General features: G+C 50.7%; 2 protein-coding genes and 1 long non-coding RNA gene across 3 annotated transcripts in view; 1 reads left to right on the top strand and 2 right to left on the bottom strand.

Annotated features, from left to right (window-relative positions):
• LOC120847716 (nesprin-1) overlaps nucleotides 1-7,353 on the bottom strand; it is a 29,455-nt gene extending 22,102 nt beyond the window's left edge. The window contains exons 1-2 of the mRNA XM_042288597.1: nucleotides 7,213-7,353; nucleotides 5,829-6,029 (exon numbers count right to left, since the gene is read on the bottom strand). Coding sequence (XP_042144531.1) covers nucleotides 5,829-6,029; nucleotides 7,213-7,272 — 261 coding nt within the window. The 5' untranslated portion in view covers nucleotides 7,273-7,353. The remainder of the gene's footprint in view (nucleotides 1-5,828; nucleotides 6,030-7,212) is intronic.
• A 1,047-nt stretch (nucleotides 7,354-8,400) lies between these two features.
• On the top strand, nucleotides 8,401-9,301 carry LOC121834823. Its single transcript, XR_006077335.1, has 2 exons — nucleotides 8,401-8,767; nucleotides 9,222-9,301. It is a non-coding gene; the product is annotated as an uncharacterized LOC121834823 (long non-coding RNA).
• Nucleotides 9,302-9,493: 192 nt separating this feature from the next.
• LOC121834802 (nesprin-1-like) lies at nucleotides 9,494-18,063 on the bottom strand. The gene is made up of 5 exons (XM_042288596.1): nucleotides 17,606-18,063; nucleotides 16,531-16,782; nucleotides 13,275-13,398; nucleotides 12,399-12,604; nucleotides 9,494-9,709 (listed from the first exon to the last, which is right to left on the bottom strand). The coding sequence occupies exons 1-5, from the start codon at nucleotides 17,795-17,797 to the stop codon at nucleotides 9,494-9,496; spliced, it is 990 nt and encodes a 329-aa protein (XP_042144530.1). The 5' UTR covers nucleotides 17,798-18,063.
• Nucleotides 18,064-18,909: the final 846 nt, after the last annotated feature.

The following is an 18,909-nucleotide window of genomic DNA, read 5'->3' as shown; positions in this document are numbered from 1 at the left end:
TTCGTGACATTTCTGGTGGAGGTGCGGGGTACTTTGCACGGGTTTCATACGGTCTACTGCCGAAGAAGACCGACCAGTCGACGAAGCCGACCATGGACCCCCAGTCGTCGCAGACCCCGACTGTCGCCCCCGTTGTCTACCTGCCCGTCGCCCCTCGTACACCGACGTCCTTCCACGGCGAGATCTACGAAGACGTCAAAGATTGGTTGCAGCAATACGAACGGGTGGCGCTGCACAACCAATGGACTCCGGAACAGCGTCTTCAAAATGTCTATTTTTCCCTCGAGGGAACGGCGCGACAGTGGTTCGAGAATCGTGAAACCTCGATTACGTCATGGGACCAGCTGAAAGGAGAGCTCCGAGGGACGTTCGCCAGTCACCACCGAAAAGAGAGAGCCGAGGACCTCCTTCGGACGAGGACGCAAGGCCCCAACGAAAGCGTAACCAGCTTCGTTCAAGACGTCCTGCGACTGAGTGCGCGTGCCGACCCACAAGCCACCGATGACAAGAAGCTGCGTGTCCTCATGCGCGGGGTGAGGGACAACATCTTTGGGGGCCTCGTCCGCTACCCGCCGACCACCGTCGAAGCGTTTGTCACGGAAGCAACGAACATGGAGCGCGCCCTCCAAGCACGCGCCTCCTACTACCAACGACATCCCGGCGTCGTTGCCTCCACCGACAACGGCGCCCGCACCCGGGACATACGCGACGTTATCCGGGACGTCGTCCGAGAGGAGCTCCGAAAGCTGCTCCCCGCTACTGAGCGCCCGGCGTCGCTGTCAGTCGCCGAGATCGTGCGCGACGAGGTACAGCGGGCCTTGCAGCCTGAAACTCCCGTCAACGAGCAAGCCCCTGAGGAACCGAGGCTGACCTACGCCGCCATGGCCAGACGACCGCCGCAAGCTCCCCGCCAAGCTACGGTGCCACCACGACGTCAACCTCCAGCGCCACAGTACTACCAACGTCGCGAAGAACGACAGCACGTGTGCCCGGAAAAACCAGCACCCAGGAAAACTGACGTGTGGCGAACGGCCGACCGACGCCCGCTTTGTTACCATTGCGGGGAAGCCGATCATGTCTACCGCCGTTGCCCGTACCGGCAGCTGGGGTTACGAGGCTTCCACCCCGACGACCCGCGACCACGCTACGGAGAGCGACCTAGGGACATCGACGAATACCTCCGCCGTTCGCCATCCCCAGGACCGTCTCCCCGCCGCGGTTACCGATCGCCATCACCGCAACGCCTTGCATCGCCTCATCGTAGGTCCCGCCAAGAAAGCCTGTCCCCCCTGCCTCGCCGGGAAAACTGAGTGCGGCAATACCGGGAGGTGGTATTGCCGGTGACGAACGACGCCAATATCCTCCACAAACGTCGGAGGGCTCCCACACTAGGGACAAAACGGATAGGAACGACGCTTCTGTGACGGTGTCGAATAACCTCGACGTTACCATCGACGGCCACGACGCGAAGGCACTCGTCGACACCGGAGCAGACTATTCCGTTTTAAGTGGGAAGCTCTCTCGCCGCCTTCGGAAAGTGATGACGCCGTGGGATGGCCCAAAAATACGAACCGCCGGCGGACATCTCATCACACCAGTGGGAAGGTGTACTGCGCGCGTGGACATCCACGGAGAGACCTGCCCCGTGAAGTTCGTCGTCCTCAAAGACTGTTCGAGAGACGTCATCCTTGGCATGGACTTCCTCTGTGAGTACGGTGCTGTGATCGACCTTGGAGCAAACAGGTTGACGCTGCGAAAGCCCGTGCTACCTCCGGAGGAATCCAAAACGTCGCCAGCCGCCGTCCGAGTCATTGCGGACCACGTGAACCTGCCGCCACGGTCGAGTGTTCTTGTGCCCGTCGTGACCGACGCAGTTGCCAGCGGGAAAGTCCTTCTGGAAGGCAACGTCCAACTGCTTCTCGGAAGAGGAATAGGCGTCGCAAGGGGCGTAGCAGAGCTGCAGGATAGACGTTGTGTGGTCCTCGTGACGAACTTTCGACCGGAGGCGCAGCATCTAACGAAAGGTGCCACTATAGGACACGTCGAGGAACTCCGGGCCGACGCCGAAATCGCCGCGATCTCCGACGAGCCCTCGCCATGTCAGCCGTCCAGTACAGTGCCGCAACAGCTTGACGTTAACCCCAAGCTCAGCGCCACAGAACGAGGACAGCTCGGAGACCTCCTCGCCGAGTTCGGCGACTGCTTTGCGACGACGTCGAGGGTGCGCCAGACAACAGTTGCGAAACACCGCATCATTACCAACGAGGACGCGCTCCCTGTGCATCGGCCGCCGTACCGGGTCTCCCCAAAGGAACGAGAGGCCATTCATGAACAAGTACAGGAGATGCTCAACAACGACATCATTCAGCCTTCGAGCAGCCCGTGGGCCTCTCCAGTTGTGCTGGTAAAGAAGAAAGACGGAACGCTTCGATTCTGCGTTGACTACCGGCGGCTCAACGCGGTCACGAAGAAAGACGTGTATCCGCTCCCCCGCATCGACGACACGCTGGACCGGCTGCGCCACTCCCGATACTTTTCGTCGATGGACCTTAAGAGTGGCTACTGGCAGATCGAAGTCGACGAACGAGACCGAGAAAAGACTGCCTTCGTCACGCCCGACGGACTGTTTGAGTTCAAGGTGATGCCCTTCGGACTGTGCACGGCGCCGGCAACGTTCCAACGTGTCATGGACACCGTCCTGGCAGGCCTCAAGTGGCAGAGCTGTCTCGTTTACCTCGATGACGTCGTGGTATTCTCGGCCAACTTCGACGAGCATTTACGACGCCTTCGGGCCGTTTTAGAGGCAATCAGGACCGCAGGACTCACCCTCAAGCCGACGAAGTGCCGGTTTGCCTACGGAGAACTGAAGTTCCTGGGCCACGTGGTGAGCAACGAAGGTGTAAGTCCTGACCCTGAGAAGACTCGCGCCGTAGCGGCCTTTCCATTGCCCACCGACAAAACTGCCGTCCGAAGATTCCTGGGACTTTGCGCATACTACCGGCGATTCGTTCAGGATTTCGCCAAGCTTTCTGCGCCGCTAACGCACCTTACGAAAGACGCCGTGAACTTCGACTGGGGTGAAGAACAACAACAGGCATTCGACGAACTAAAGCGACGGCTCCAGTCACCACCGATTCTCGGCCACTTCGAGCAATCAGCCGAAACGGAGGTCCACACGGACGCCAGTAATACAGGACTCGGAGCGGTACTGGTCCAACGACAAGACGGTGCGGAGCGCGTGATCGCATACGCTAGCCGGACGCTGTCGAACGCGGAACGCAATTACTCAACGACCGAGAAGGAATGTCTGGCCGTCGTCTGGGCCATCACGAAATTCCGCCCATACCTGTACAGGACTCCTTTTCGGGTGGTCACCGACCACCATTCGCTGTGTTGGTTAGCGAGCCTAAAGGACCCATCGGGACGCCTCGCTCGATGGAGCCTACGACTGCAAGAGTACGACGTAACCGTGGTCTACAAGTCAGGCCGAAAACACAGCGACGCCGACTGCCTGTCCAGAGCCCCTGTCGAGTCAGCTGCCGGATGTGCCAAAGACGACGACGACGACCACTTTCTTGGCGCGGTGAGCATTCACGGCATGGCAGCGCTCCAGCGGGACGATCCTGAGCTGCGTGCATTGATCGACCACTTGGAGGGACGAGGGGGTACGATTCCCCGAGCCTTCTCACGTGACCTGCCAAGATTCGCCGTCCGGAGAGGTATCCTCTATAAAGAAAACTTCGGGGACAACAACTCAACGTGGTTGTTAGTGATTCCTGCTAGTCTTCGAGAAGAGATCTTCCAAGCCTGCCACGACGACCCAACATCTGGTCACCTTGGCTACAGTAGGACTCTTGCTCGAATCCGAGAAAAATACTACTGGCCCAAGCTTCCGAAGACTGTCCACCTCTACGTCCGTTCGTGCCACGAATGCCAACGACGCAAGAAACCACCGACGAAGCCGGCAGGTCTCTTGCAACCGATCGCGCCCCCGACTGCACCATTCCAGCAGGTTGGAATGGATCTTCTCGGACCTTTCCCACCGTCGGCGCAGGGAAACCGGTGGATAATCGTGGCAACTGATTATCTCACCAGGTACGCCGAGACAAAAGCACTCCCATCGGGGACCGCCGTGGAAGTAGCCAAATTCTTCGTGGAGTCTATCGTCCTCCGACACGGCGCTCCCCAAGTCCTGATTACGGACCGAGGATCCTCGTTCATGGCGCAACTGACACAAGAGATACTCCGCCTGAGCCACACCGACCACCGCCGGACCACGGCATACCACCCGCAGACCAACGGGCTGACGGAGCGACTAAACAAGACCATCTCCGACATGATTTCTATGTACGTGGACGTGGAACACAAGACGTGGGATGAAGTGCTGCCCTACGTCACGTTTGCGTACAACACGGCGATTCAAGAAACTACCGGCGTTACACCCTTTCAGCTGGTGCACGGCAGAAAGGTGACGACGATGCTCGACGCCATGCTGCCCCACGACCCGACGGATGACGGCACTGACGACGCCCAGCTGGTCACCCAACGAGCAGAAGAAGTACGCCAACTAGCTCATCTTCGAATAAAGGACCAGCAACGTGTGGACGCTGGCCGGTACAACCTTCGCCGCCGCGACGTGGAGTTCCAGCCCGGAGACAGGGTATGGGTGTGGACGCCCATTCGCCGCCGCGGCCTCAGCGAGAAACTGTTAAAACGCTACTTCGGACCCTACAAGGTCATCCGCCGCCTTGGGGACTTGAACTACGAGGTGCTCCCCGACGGAACTCGCCCATCAGGACGCCGCCAGCCACGACCCGAAGTCGTCCACGTAGTTCGACTCAAGCCGTTCTACGCGCGTTAGGATTGTGAAACTGCATGTTTGTTTTGTTTCGCCGTAATTGTTTTAGCCATTTCCGTTTTCCTTTCGTTTTGCATCGGGGCGATGCACTTTTAAAGGGGGGATAATGCCACCCGCAGAGCCGAGAAAGCAACGCTCGGTCACGGTCTTCTAGAAGATTCCCGGTCATTCTCGCAGCAGACGTAACTTTCCTTCTGCTTTGTTATTCTCGAAAGTGCCAGTTCATCCTCGCCCCGAGCGCGCGACGCTCGAACCTTCTTTGTCGAACTTTCGAGATAGTGACGCAGGGTAGATAAGCGGCTCCCGCGACCTTGTCAAGTCAGTCCCAGTTTCGCTAGCGCTCTGTAGTGCCGCCGAACCGCCGCCCGCTTTTCTGCTACCTCGACGCTCTTTCGTTATTTATTTTTGGTTGGCACAAGTTCGCCCATTAAATCTTTATTTTCAGTTCACTGTTCGGCTTTTCGTCACCTTCATTCGTGACAATATGTCATGCACAAATAAAAACCTTGGCGAGCGTATACACCCTGTCAGTATCCCTTCAAACAATCCGTCAAATGCAATGAGGGTGCGTTAGTACTGGATGGGGTCTTTAACGAGTAGAACTTTCTATCGGAATGACGAGCAATGCGACACACGGCAAAGGAATTGCAAATATATAAAGGAATTCTCTTCTTCCTCATGATTCATATACCTTTCTTTTGGGGGCATTGCATCGTGCCCTCTGAAATGCTGCTACGTACACAACCCAACCTGGAAATGCCTTCGCGACTACATCATTCTACTAATGCACAGTTTCTACCCTACTACACAACCCCCGTTCCTACGCAGCGGAGAGAGGAGGCGTGTTAGCACACTCCCTTCCATAGTCTTGCTACGGTTCAGCCGCCCCGAACAGGAGCAGGCAAGGGTTGTTCAGGGTTCCCGTATGAAGCTGTCAATTAAAACGGACGGGGACGTTTGTCTGACGCACCCTGTGCTTCTCGAGCTGGTCGTTGACCAGGGCCTGGGTGTTGGGCACGGTGTAGGTGGCGATGGCATCCTCGGCCTTGTCCAGCCACCGGTCCAGCTTGTCCATGTCCGCGTCCAGGGCCCTGACGATCGAGGCAACCTGGAGCACCGTGCGCAGCCGCTGGGAGCAGCGGGCCTCCGTCCGCACCTGACTCTCTTTCTCCTGTTGAGCGTCAGGAAACCAGTTGGGATCGGTCTTCGGTCATAGAAAGTGCTCCCCAAACTTATATGAAATGTGTGAACCGTGTCTTTTCTCTTGGGGGCACAGTTTTATGGCTGGTAACAGTTAGGAACCCAGTAAGAGCCCCAAGTGAAAGATTTCTGGCTTCGATAACACTTTGCCGCACGCGCAGCCAAAGCCCGGCAGAAAGCAATGGTTGCGTGCTGGGGTTGGAGCTCCTACTGAGTTTCTAACCTGTCACCGAACACTGTTGTGCCACATTACAGACAATTGTTGTTCATGGACACAGAAATAGAGAGATGACAATGATAATGAGAGTGCCAGTCGAACAACGGCCCCGCATCGTGGCGCTTAGAAGAACAGCTTGAAGGGCAATGTCACGAAGGTGTTCGACTTCGCCAGGACTGCACCCCCATGAGAAAGGACAAAGTCTGGGTGTTCCATATAAATTTTTTGAGCATTGTACACCACAGGCTTTCAAGCTCCGTTAACAATATTACGCACAGTGTGGAGCCTTCTGCTCGCGTCTATGTATTACTGCATGGCACAGATGTGCCTCAACCCTGCCGAAACTTGGGAAACACTGTACGTACTTGGAGATACAGGTAAGAGAGAATTTGGATGCTCAAGGAGTCCTCAGGGTTGCTAACATGTTTGAAGACTCATGTTGAGCTCATGTATTTGATCTGCAGTTTCAGTTAAAAACAATTAAATAGCACTTCGCCTGTTGGCATGCCGGAAAAAGCTTGAACTTTGACCTAATTGCATTTTAATGCGTTGCTATAGCACCTACACGGGAGTTAACCCACACACACCGGACAATACTGGTACAGTCCTAAGAAAAATTACGTATGATGATCACTATAACTGGACAAGCACTAACTTTATAAAAAAAAAACTGATGCTAAGAAGAAAATGTTTTAGGGCACTGCATGTGTAATTTTCTCCGATAACTTTCTTAATGAACAGTTCAATAAAATTAATCGAACCACTACAGAGCACTCCCCTTTAGTACTTAGATGCATGAAAGAAAAATCAGTCTCTTCAAAGGCAAATGCTTGGAGATGCAAGACAGAAGAAGATGGATGAATGATGGCGTGAATAAGTGCGAAGCACGTCCATGTCACCCGATGCAATGGCACGTCACGTGAGCCAGCAAAGTCACCTTCTTCATGTCCGACATCATCTTGTCCACCTCGGTACGGCTCAGGTCTCGAACGAGCATCTGGGCCGTCCTGGACAAAGCCTTGTATTGCGCCTGCTGCTCCTCCGTCTTGCTCTGCAGCTTCTGTGAAATCAAACAAACAAACCAAGACTCAAAGGTATGCTGAGCAAGACTTCTGACGTCCCTGTAGTCTGCTGCAACAATTTCCAGTTTGCTCCTGTTCCCCCTTTCTTCTCTTCAAGAATATACGAAAGAGTCAGACGAAGAGGACGGGCAGGACGGACGAAGGGGACGGACGGACAGGACAAACGAAAGATGTTTGTCCTGTCCGTCCTCTTCGTCTGACTCCTTCGTATATTTTTGAATTTATTAACGAAATATGTTTGTCCTGTCCGTCCTCTTCGTCTGACTCTTTCGTATATTTTTGAATTTATTACCAACGCGCTCAATCCAAGTCTTTCTTCTCTGTAGCGTGAAAAATTGCCTGGCTTCGACTTCCCATCAAATGCAATGGGGGTGCAATAGCCCTTGATAAACAAGGTGACATGCGACAAAGAAATTGTGAATGCATAAAAAACTTAATTTTTTCTGCATTCACGCACCACTTTTTTGAGAGCACTGCTTCATTTTCTTTCATATATTACCACGCACATAATGTCACCGTAAAATAGCTCCACTTCTGCTACTACGCAGTTCCTACCCTACTAAGCAGCCCTCATTCCTATGCAGAGGAAAAGGGGGAGAAAAATAGTGTGAGTGCACCAGCACCACTTACACCCCCCCCCCCCTCCCCCCACCTTGCACGACTCAACACCACTAGTCACGTGCTGCAATGTCAAAGCAACAGCCCCGCTTGGTTACCGACACCCTCTCCCGTGACCTTGCTACTGCGCGACAAACACCAACACAAGCAAGCAAGGTCCGTGCAGGGTTCGCATATAAAGCTACCACTTTAGAACACCATGCTCAATACTGATCCGTAGGAATGTATGGTTTTTCCACAACTACTTTTCACAAAACGAACATCCAAACCTGCTTCGCATTTGCATTAAATCCCACATGGATACTTTTCACAAAACGAATGCCCCATCCTGCTGTGGGCTCGCATCAAACAGACCCCTTTTAAAACTCCGTCAAGCAACATTGGCAGTTGCTATTTTCACGCCGAATGCTGATGCGATGAGTTCACGCCGAATGCTGATGCAGCCTTCGTGTCCATACACGCTCAAAGTGTGAACACAAATATTGGTGGACTCATATAATACGGTGGGCCGTGAAACTGTGCACACCGCTTAGCCATCTTCCTGACAGAACTACGCGTTGACGACTCACCCGGAGGTCCTCAGCATGCTGTTCGAGCGCAGGCACCTCGCAGGGCACGTGGACCGACAGCAGCAGCTCTGCCTCGTGGAACCACCGCCGCAGTTGGTCCAGACCCGTCTGGAACTGCTGGTTGGCCCTGATGGACTCCCCGCTGGTCAGGAAGGCGTGGATCTGGGGAGGAGACGGACGAAGGCTGAAGCTAGGACTAGTTGGTGGATGATACATTCAAATGGTGAGAACGGTGTAGTGTACACAAAAGATGACCACAAGAGGAAGGAGCACACAGACAGTGCTGTACATGTAATTGCTCCTATCTTTTGTGCGTGCTGTTTTCAGAAATTTTAAGAAAAAAGAGAACAGATGCGTGAGCAGTGGAGTGGAGATCAATTTGGACTGCCCAGGAAACATAAATAGGTTCTCGTTTAAGAAGGCAGTTGTCTCGAAAGAGGAAACATTACAGTGAAAACAAAGAAGTTTTCAAATCACCTCTTTGTTTCTTGATCTATAAGTCACAGATTATATTTTTCAAGCCAGTATTACATTTTAGAAAGAGCACGTTTATGTAGTCATGTCAATTCAAAGTCAAATAAGCAGGCTGCTTACAAGCATGTTTTCGAAAGTTATTCCAAGAATTCCTTTTTCTGTCACAACACAAGTCTGACTCTTGACGGGAACTCTTTTTCTAGGCTTGATACGTCATAAATCAAGAGTGCAAATTGAAACCAAGACCTCTAAAACGTGCAAAATAAAATTTACTGATTTATAATAACTTATGACTCATTTCAAATTACAGGTTGAATATAATTTCAACATGTGACAACTTAATAAGATAAATCTGAAACGACACAAACATTTCTGCTGCACTTGAAATGAAGCTTGCCGTACTGAGCAGATGCACTTTGTGCCATCGTATTTAACAAAGGTATTGTAAAAAAAAAAGAAAAAAAGTCAACCACAATTACTTTTTATAAAGCGGTGCAGCTTCAGCGACAAGTTGGAACCCGTTGCGTCTGCATACCTGCGGGTAGAGTGCATCCCAGCGTTGCTTCACTCCTTGCACTTGGGAACGGAGCGTTGACGCCAGGTCATCCCTGCTCGTTGCGGCGAGGTACTGGCCAGAATCAACTACGCACTTTTTCTTTTCATTCCAGCTGGGAAGGTCATTGAAGAACTCCTGAAGGAATGATGCCAGAAAACCCAGTAAATAAAATACTTCCTCCCACTACAGAAATAGTAAAATGAGCCCTTGAGGGGTTCCTAGAGGCAGTTCGCAAAGCTTAGAGATTGCCAGCAAATAGCCGACAAAGTTCAGCAACACCGAAAGCCCAAATTAACGGGAGCATTAATTACAGACAAGAAGTATGAAAGTGTCCTCCAATGGCAATAAAACTGTTGTAATACCGTGAGTCGTTGCCCAGCCCCTGTCACCTGAAATTCATAAGAAAAGTGGGTGTGGGCCATGTCTCGGTGGGTAAGCACAAAAAGTTCTAAAAAGCTAAAAAAACACCCATTTTTCTGTAGGTATCTAGCGCAGCTGCACAAGAAATACATTAAAGTCAAAACTTGAATTAGTTTAATTTTTTATACAAGAAATGCTCATGAAGAAACATTTTACAATCCGAAGTTGGTTGCTCGCACACGCACGACTAACACCGCTGATGGACATAGGGCGCAAACGCTTGTTCCGTGGAAAAACGTTCCTAAAGCAGCAATGTTTCCTTCGTCGGTAAAAAAGCAAAAAGAGTCAACAAAAAAATAAAAATCCAACCAGGTGCAATGAGCGAGCGAGCGGGCGGGCGAAAGAAGTGACAAAGAGTGATGCTGTGGAAGCGGGATCGAGAGACTGAGATTGCGTTGGCAAATGCTTTGGCATTGGGCCAAGTAGGGCATCCTGTAGATCCAGGTTCTTGTGCAGCCTTATTGTTTCGTGCATATATGCGTGCGTCTGTGCGCGGCTTGCGAGGAGGCGTTGCTGCGTGGTGGGGATGGCACCAGACACGGAGCTCGAAATGGACGCTTCACAAACGTCTCTTTGCGACTTTCCAGCAAATCTTTATTTACCCGTTGGCTTTGTCTCAAGCATCGCACAATCTCACCAACCGCGGTTGCGACGTCCTGGAAGGATGACTGGGTATTCGCAGTAATTTGATTTTATTTTGGTGAAGACGGGCTTTGTCCTTACGCTCTGAAGTTACATTCCGGGATATGGGACATTCACTCACCTCGCGATCCCTGAATGGGTTAGGACTTGTGTTATCTTTCTGATTTTCTTTTTTTTTTTTTGTCCAAAGAAACTTTTCTGTATAAGCAAAACAAGGTTTAATTTTGTTCTCCATTATTTTCCTTTTGCACGCACATACTTCGACTTTGGGGTAGCGGAAATGGGGGAGAAAATCCGTAAACAAAGCCATCCTTCGTTTCACTTTTTCATGGACATCCTCGCTTCTTGCCATCCTTCGCTTCACTTTTTCATGGACATCCTCCAACCGTAAGGTCTGCGGCTGCGTCATTCGGGTAGGACGAATGTTCGCGGATCGCAGAGTCTGCGTCGGGGTATTTGTAGAGGTGGGTGACCACTGTGTTTTTTTGGAAATCGGTATTCACCCAAAAAGTGAGGTGGGTGATGACACGGGGATGGGCAATGGCTTGGGACATTATGGTAAGGTATACAATGTCACCCCGAATATACTAAATGCGGGTGCTAATGGGTTGTGGGAGGTGTCAAAAGGGAAAAAAAGCCACTCGGAGTCCAGTACAGTGATGTCTTGTATGGACACCTCCATTTCCCCAGAAAGCGTCCACAATGTGAGTTGTCCAAAATGAGACAAAAATGCATGCATTTACTCAGTTAGTACCCGGAAGTGTTGTCCATATAGTGGGATATCCGAATTAATGAGGTCTGTATTAATGAGTCAAGACTCTACTACAAATGAACACCAAACACGTTGTTGGGTATCCCTTGCTGCTACCCGCCTTGGAGAATGATAAAAAATGCTGGTTCAACAACGCATACCGTAATACCCCGAGAGATAGCCCACTTAAGAGCGAGAGCAAACCGGGTGGAAATGAGGAGTGGGCGAACTTTTGGTGTCCGAACGAGAAAAGTTAAAATATGCTATTTTTGTACTTTGTGACCTGCAAAACTTGTTTTCCCACTGAGGGGCAATGGAGCATAAACAACTGTCCTTCCCAGTAAGCAAAGTTTGCTTATCTCCCACTGTGACTAGCTAACCCCATTTCGTTCGAAGTCACCATTGGCCAGGGCACTGCAATTATAATAGAAGTGGGCTATCTTTCGGTGTTTTTGAAAGAAAATATAAAATCATGTCAGAAATGGGGGTGGGCTATCTCTAAGGGTGAGGAATATTTCGGGACATTATGGCAATCACTTATCAACAGTCATCGTCGCCCGCTGGCACCAACACAATCTCCGTGCATACTTCAGCGCTGGCCTTATATATCAGCGGCAGTGCGCAGCTCACGTGGCCAATTACACTTGGCTGCCTGGCGGTAGAGATCCCAAGAGATGGCTGAACGTGCGGGCAACCTGGTCAAACGTTATGTGCTGCCAGAGTGCACACGACATGCAAACAAGACTGGTCCATAATTTGCAAGCAGTAGGGCCAGTACGCATTCTGAGGGACCCCAGTTCATACCCTCCAAGCTACTATTGAACCCATGCTGTTTTAATGCCTCGGGCAGATATGCCACAAGCGAGGGGTGGTTTGGTCGACTCTCTAAAACGTTTCTCGTATCTCAAATTCCTGCCGCAGTCGGAGGTCAGCGTGCTTTCACACGTCCCAATGAATTCAAACCACAGCGTCCGGCGAGCTCGGGACGGGTGAGTCGGACCACTCACTCACCTGTTGTTGCTCCGGCGCGGATCGGAGTACGATCTCGGCCCGGTCGAGCCACTGCACGACCGGTCCGTAGTGGGCGTCGTACTGCTGCCACTGCGCCGCCACTTCCGCCAGGACGCTGCCCGCCGTGCGAAGACGAGCCGACAGGGTGGCCCAGTGTTCGTGCACCTCGCCTAGGTACCTTGCCTGGTCGTCAACCTCTTGGAAACCTAAGGGTCGAAAAGGCGGCGTTTTAGTTGTGGTGTCGACGTTTGGACGCCAACTAGCTCTTGCCCACTTGTCAAGATCAGTCCTAGTGAACGTCATCGTATCGATCTGGCAAGAAGTGAATAAGCAATATGTGAGACAAAGACACGAGTTCAGGCCGATACTACCAGTGTCACTGCAAACTGACTTTTTTGGGGGATGCCTTGTCAGATCTGGGGCTCTTCTCTCGCCTAAAAGCAGATGAAAACTCGGCCAATCCATGACAATGTTTTTGTTCAGATTTTTACAATGTCGGAGGCGCTATTTCGCTCCTGGCTCCCGTGTAAAGTTACTTTTTTTCTTCCGTACTGTGCAGGAAGAAGGACAAAATTGCCCTAAGTAGCGAACGTTCCAATGAGTGAAACCTTAGACATCTTTAAAAGAATGCTTCCCAGCCTAGTCTCTCAGCGGCCACGAAGGGAGTGCTGCACAAACAACGAGGCAACAATTACTCCTACGTGACTTGGCGCCGGCAAGGAAGCTCTGGAGCGTATTGAACATGCAGAGATGACAGAAATGTCCGTGGCACTGTGTCCGGACGTGGAGTTCCTAATGAAGCACTGGAGGCTTCGCACGTTGTGTCACTAACGCACCAAACACGACGAAACTCTTTCGAAAAGTATGTCCGCTCACCAAGTGCAGACCCCCGCTGGCACATGTCCAGCGCTTCCTGGAGTTCCCGGAAGAGCCGTTCAAACTGCTGAAACACCTGGTCCCTCTCCAGCAGTTCCTTGTGCTTCTTCAGGAGCTCTTCCACCTGACACCAAGACAAACACACGCACGTCACTCTGACCGGACTCAAAACCTGCGCCAACACACACTGCCCAACAAGGAATGAGAAAAGACGGTGAGAGTGCAGGCGAGCTGGTGGTAGCTAATCATGTCGTATTACACCTGAGACTGCGGTGGAAGAAATCGGAAGAACTTTCAGTAGAAGGAACAGACACAGAGAACGTCTCAGACTGCGGTGGAAGAAATCGGAAGAACTTTCAGTAGAAGGAACAGACACAGAGAACGTCTCAAACGTTCTCTGTGTCTGTTCCTTCTACTGAAAGTTCTTCCGATTTCTTCCACCGCAGTCTCAGGTGTAATACGACATGATAAGGAATGAGAGCAAGCAGTTTTATATCATAGACCGAGAGAATGACGTAAGTGAATAAAAAAAGACGTATTATTTTTTCAGCTGAAACTGGAGAAGTTAAATTCAGAAAACGTTCAGAGTGATGTCAAAACTAGTCGTGTACGAATGGTGTATTTCGAGTTCAAAGCAAATTCGAAGCGAATAGTGCTTTTGGCCGAATATTTTCTGATTGAATATCGAACAGTTTCTCCAAGCCTTTCACTACCTTGCACCATGCTTAAACGAAAATTCAGCTGAACTCGTGAAGGTTGTTCTAAACCTTCCGCTTGTCCACTCTAAGTTCAGTTAACTTAGTTAACCTGAGTATTAGCGGCGAGATGTTTTGGTGGCGCCCTCCTATGGTTCCCCCTTGTGACGTCATTACCTTGCGAACAACAAGTTCGATGGTGTTTGTAAATAGCATGGTGGAAGCCTGAAATCATTGCGCTCTCAAAGAAACACTGCCAACACCGTCGAAATTAAAGTTCTTTCATTCCTTTTATTTCCGTCGATGGTACCGTATTTACTCGCAGAATGAACGCACTTTTTTTCCCGAAAAATTGATGCAAAGTTAGGGGGGGCGTTCATTACGCGAAGTAAAATTTTTGCGTCAGTAGTTACTCGCATAATGAAGGGACCTTTTATGCTGAAAAATCGAAGTAACTTCTTATCTCTTTGCGCGCGGCGCCCGACCCTATAACCAAACTAAGCTGTGCAAAAAAAAAGAACTCCTTTCTTTTTTGTTCTCCTAGTTGCTTGTTTTTTTGTTGTTTTTTTTTGCCGCCTTTCCCAAGCTGTCCTGTTTGCTTAGGCGTTGCTTAAGCTAGGGCTCTCCGCTTATCTTTCTTATCTCCTTGCGCGCGGCGCGCGACCGCACGACCCCCCCCCCTCCCCCCCCCCCCATAACCAAACTGCGCTGTGCAAAAAAAGAAAAGAAGAAAAGCTCAGTTTTTCTTCTTTTTTTTTCACAATTTCGGGATTTTTTTTTTGGCGCCTTTTGTATATGTTTTGTTTGCATAGAGGGCTTCTCCGCTCCTCTTTCTTACCTCCTTGCGCGCGGCGCGCGACCCCCCGGAAACAAACTTCGCTGTGCAAAAAAAAAAAGAAGAAGAAAAAAAAGCTCCTCTTTGTTTTTGTTTTTTTCTTAGTTCTGTGGGTTTTTTTTTTTTTTTTTTTCTTTTTGGCCGCCTTTCGCAAGCTGTTTCGTTCGCTTAGAGCGCTTCTCTTTCTTACCTCCTTGCGCGCGGCGGCGCGCGAACCCAAATCCAGGCTGCGCCGTGCAAAAAAAAAAAAAAAAAAGAAAGCTCCTTTTTATGCTCTTTTTTCTTGCTTTCGTTGGATCTTTTCGAATATTTTTAACGCCTTTTGCAAGGCGTTTTGTTCACCCACGCTGCCCATGCAGTCGCGACCTCGCTGCACCAGGATAGAAAAGTGCGTTCATTTCGCGCGCGTGGGGGAAGGGGGTCAAAATTTTGACATCCGAGTTGGGGGTGCGTTTATTACGCGAGTGAAAAAAAAAGTCGAAATTTTGAGAGCCGACTTGGGGGGTGCGTTCATTACGCGAGTGCGTTCATTGTGCGAGTAAATACGGTATACCCTTTCCGACGTCATAGTCAGCTTTTGGGCCAATCGTGGAAGGCCGACCACAACGACACTTTCGGTCGCGCACGTCGCCAATAGCTATATTTATGAACTTTGGCATGTAAACAACAAAATTGTTGCAGCTATCCTATTCGAGGAAGTTTATAAATCTACTTGCTACATACAAACATTTTTTTTTAAATTTGAAAAAAAAAAAAAAGCACGAATGATGAGCGCCGGTTGTCACATCACTGCCCAACTTATACTCTTACATAATCGCGCTAGGATAGCCTTGTTGAGTGCACTTCTCACTGAACACCAGAGCACTGCGGGGAAGCAATACCCGCAAGCTCCGCGGGTATTGCTTCTCTGCAGCGCACATGGGCTCGGAATAAAGAGCAATCAACGGGGTTAACTCGCTGCAATCGACACTTCGAAAAGTATGAATATCGCAGTTCATCTCGAAGCGAATATCGAATAGCATATTATTCAAACCTACTATTCAAAAATTCAAATATTCGCACAACACTAGTCAAAGGTAATGAACAGGAGCTTAAAACCTTGCTACACTCCGTTTCACGTTCTGGTGAGCCGCAGCAAATGCTATGAGCCAACGGAAAAGGCCCATGCTGTGCGATTGTCACACGAGACCTTGGGAGGGGCACAGTGACTCGTGATGCGCATAGTCACGTGACAGATTCAGAATGCTGGATTGTGTGGGATGGCTTGTAGCCTCCGCTGCGGTCCATCGTAAGATGAAACGGAGTATAGCTGGATGGCACCTTCAGTTCGTTACGACGAAGCTTTGATCTATGCACATTTGGCAAGTATGCCAAGTCTTCCTTTGTTTACCTCATCACATTATTGTGTTACAATGTGATACTTATATATTTGGAACTGGACATGTCAAACTTTCACACCTGTGGCTAAATAGGGGGCTGCATGTTTGGTGCTTCACACACGTTTGCCAATTTAGAAGGAAGCAAATATATTGGCAAATGTCCCGTATGCCTAGTGTGTAGTCCAAAAAACAAAGCGGTGAAGACTGAGGCTGAAAGGAAAGTGAACGGACAAGGAGCAACTTCAAGAGATCTCACATTGACGCACGATAAAAAAACAAAAAGCGCAGCTCTAAAATGCAAAAGGCTGACAGTTCAATGAATGCGTTCCAAGCATCTCAGGACCCACCTGCTGCCGAGATCCATGCTTGAGCTCCAGCTGTGCCAAATGCTGTTCCACGGACCGCACCAGGGTCAGGAGGGCGTGCTTGCGCCGCTCCATGTCCAAGAGGAGCAGACGCTTCCGCACGGAGGACGAAAGGTCCGTGACGCGCCTCTGCAGCTCGGCAATGTGTTCGGGCGCCACGGCGGCCACCACGGCGGGGGAAGCTTTCTGCTCTGCCAGCCACTTCCCTACATCTTCTAAGTCAGCCAGGAGCGACTGAAAGCGAAAGGAAAGCTCAAGCTCGTTGCAACTCAAAGTGCAGGGCTGTCAGAAAATCTCCTGCATTAGAAATTTCGTCAAATGCAATGAAGGTGCGATAGCACTTGATAAGGTCTTTTGAACGAGCAGCACTTGCCATCTGAACGGTATGCAATGTGACACGTGATGAAGAAATTGAAAAAAAATAATGGACTTCTCTTGTTCTTCATCCATCCGTTTTCTTTGGGGGGGCATTGAATCATTTTCTCTGAAATGCTGCCGCGTATACAATATGACTGTGCAATGCCTTCATGCCTATTAGATGATTTTAATAATATGCAGCTCCTACCCTTCTACACAACCCCTGTGCCTAAGCAGCAAACGGGGGGGGGGGGGGGGGGGTCATTAGCATACCGCTAACCTCCCCTGTCCCCCTACTCCAAGCAGAGCAATACCATTGGTCCCGTGCGCTATGACGTAGAACAACAGCTGCACTCCATTGGTGATGCTCTCTCCCATGGCCTTGCCACAGTACGACCAACACCCACACAAGCAAGGTCCGTGCAGGGTCCTCATATAAAGCTATTGCTTCAAAATTTGTAACATTTGCTTCGAAAAATTGCTTGTTTCCTCGTCACATTCGAGTATTCCTGTAATTACATAAACAGCAGAAAGTACTAACCTACTGCTAGACTATAACTACTTCTTGCTTTGGTGCCACCAGTTCTCCAGTCTCCTCTTTGTGCACTCGGTGACCCTCTCAACGATGACGATGATGACGGTGGTGTTGGTGACGATGATGATAGTGATGACGACGATGATAATATCCGAGCCAACCCACCTGGTACTCAGCCAGTTTGGCGGCCACCGCCGCGCCGTCCAGCTGCCCCTGCGGCAGGGGGTCGTTCCTCAACTGCTCCTCGGTCTGTGCCAGCCACTCGGCCACTTGCGCCAGGCGGCCGGGCAGGCCCCGGTCCAGCCTCAGGCGCCACTGGGCCAGCCCGGCCTCCAGGGCCTTCCAGCGGCCCTCCATTAGGGGCCAGGCCTGGCTGAGCACCGTGCCGTCGGAGCGAGCCGCGCGACGCTGCAGGCGCCCGTACAGGTCCCGGTGGGACTCCACTTCCCGGCATAGCCCCAAGTAGCTCTGGGGTGCGCGAGCGAGATAAAAATACTCGGTTAAGGATGTGACGCCGTAAGCTTCACTGCGCTAAGACACACTTGCATAAAGCATTCGAGATATAATTACAGCAAATGCACCACGAGGAATAAAAATACCTGGTTGTGAATTTGCAGCAAATAAGCGATAGGCCTTCTTAGAGACCTTAGTGCATGGGCTCCCAAACCAAGTTCCCAGGAACACGGGAGTTCCCCAGAGCAGCCTCAGCGGTTCACCCGAGCATCCAAACTTCCTCGGCCGTCCCTAACCCCAGATGGTGCAATTTTACGGTTTAAGCACTATGTTAGCAGATTCGAGACCCCATGAACGCCTAGCTACGTGCGAGACAGTCTCTCATTTATGCATTATACCTTACGAGGTCTGTAGGCTTCTGCACTGTCTTATTGCGTGACGACGCAATAAGACAGTGCAGAGGGGAAGTGGTTCCCCGACCGACGTTCGAGGCGGGTAGGGGTTCGGTTCCTCAAGATCAAAAAGGTTTAAGAGCCCCTGCATTAGCGCGATGCAGCAGTGCCTCGAAAGGCCTTGCTGTAAACTTCTGACAAAGGTGCAATGACGCCTTCTTGAGACCTGGGCTATGTTCCAAAATTGACTCGATCTTACTCCAGAGTAAAATCTTTGTACCTTGGCATTAGAAAACCTACCCGCGTGTCTCATTTTTCTATCTGTATTGTCACGTGGCACGACCAGCTGGAGTAACTCAGATACGTTTGGATAAAATTTGGAACACAGCCTTGATTGTAACAATAAGGTCACAGGACCTTAGTGTGAGACCACCAGATTTCAAGAGACCTTGCGAATTTGAGGCGCAAATGCACAACGAGGCCTCTTGGAGGCTTTGTTATGTTGGAGGCTGGGGGTGCTCGATAGATCCACGCACTTGTGAAACAAAGCATCTAAGAAACCATGTATGGAACGAAGTATAGTACTGGCAAGACTACATGGCAGTTGTGCCCAAGCTCAATTTT

This window comes from Ixodes scapularis, unplaced genomic scaffold (genome assembly GCF_016920785.2).
Source record: "Ixodes scapularis isolate PalLabHiFi unplaced genomic scaffold, ASM1692078v2 PGA_scaffold10__122_contigs__length_95168666, whole genome shotgun sequence".
In the NCBI taxonomy this organism is placed as follows: Eukaryota; Metazoa; Arthropoda; class Arachnida; order Ixodida; family Ixodidae; genus Ixodes; species Ixodes scapularis.
The sequence above is the reverse complement of the archived record's forward strand: the minus strand, read 5'-3'. Positions and strand labels throughout refer to the sequence as shown.

What these genes read in the sequence shown, in the direction of transcription:
- LOC121834802 (XM_042288596.1), bottom strand. Translation starts at nt 17,797, where the DNA reads ATGGAGGGCCGCTGGAAGGCCCTGGAGGCCGGGCTGGCCCAGTGGCGC. An exon ending in AGCATGGATCTCGGCAGCAG is followed by an intron (nt 13,399 to 16,530) that starts GTGGGTCCTGAG and finishes TCTTGGTGTCAG; the next exon opens with GTGGAAGAGCTCCTGAAGAA. An exon ending in CCAGCGGGGGTCTGCACTTG is followed by an intron (nt 12,605 to 13,274) that starts GTGAGCGGACAT and finishes TTCGACCCTTAG; the next exon opens with GTTTCCAAGAGGTTGACGAC.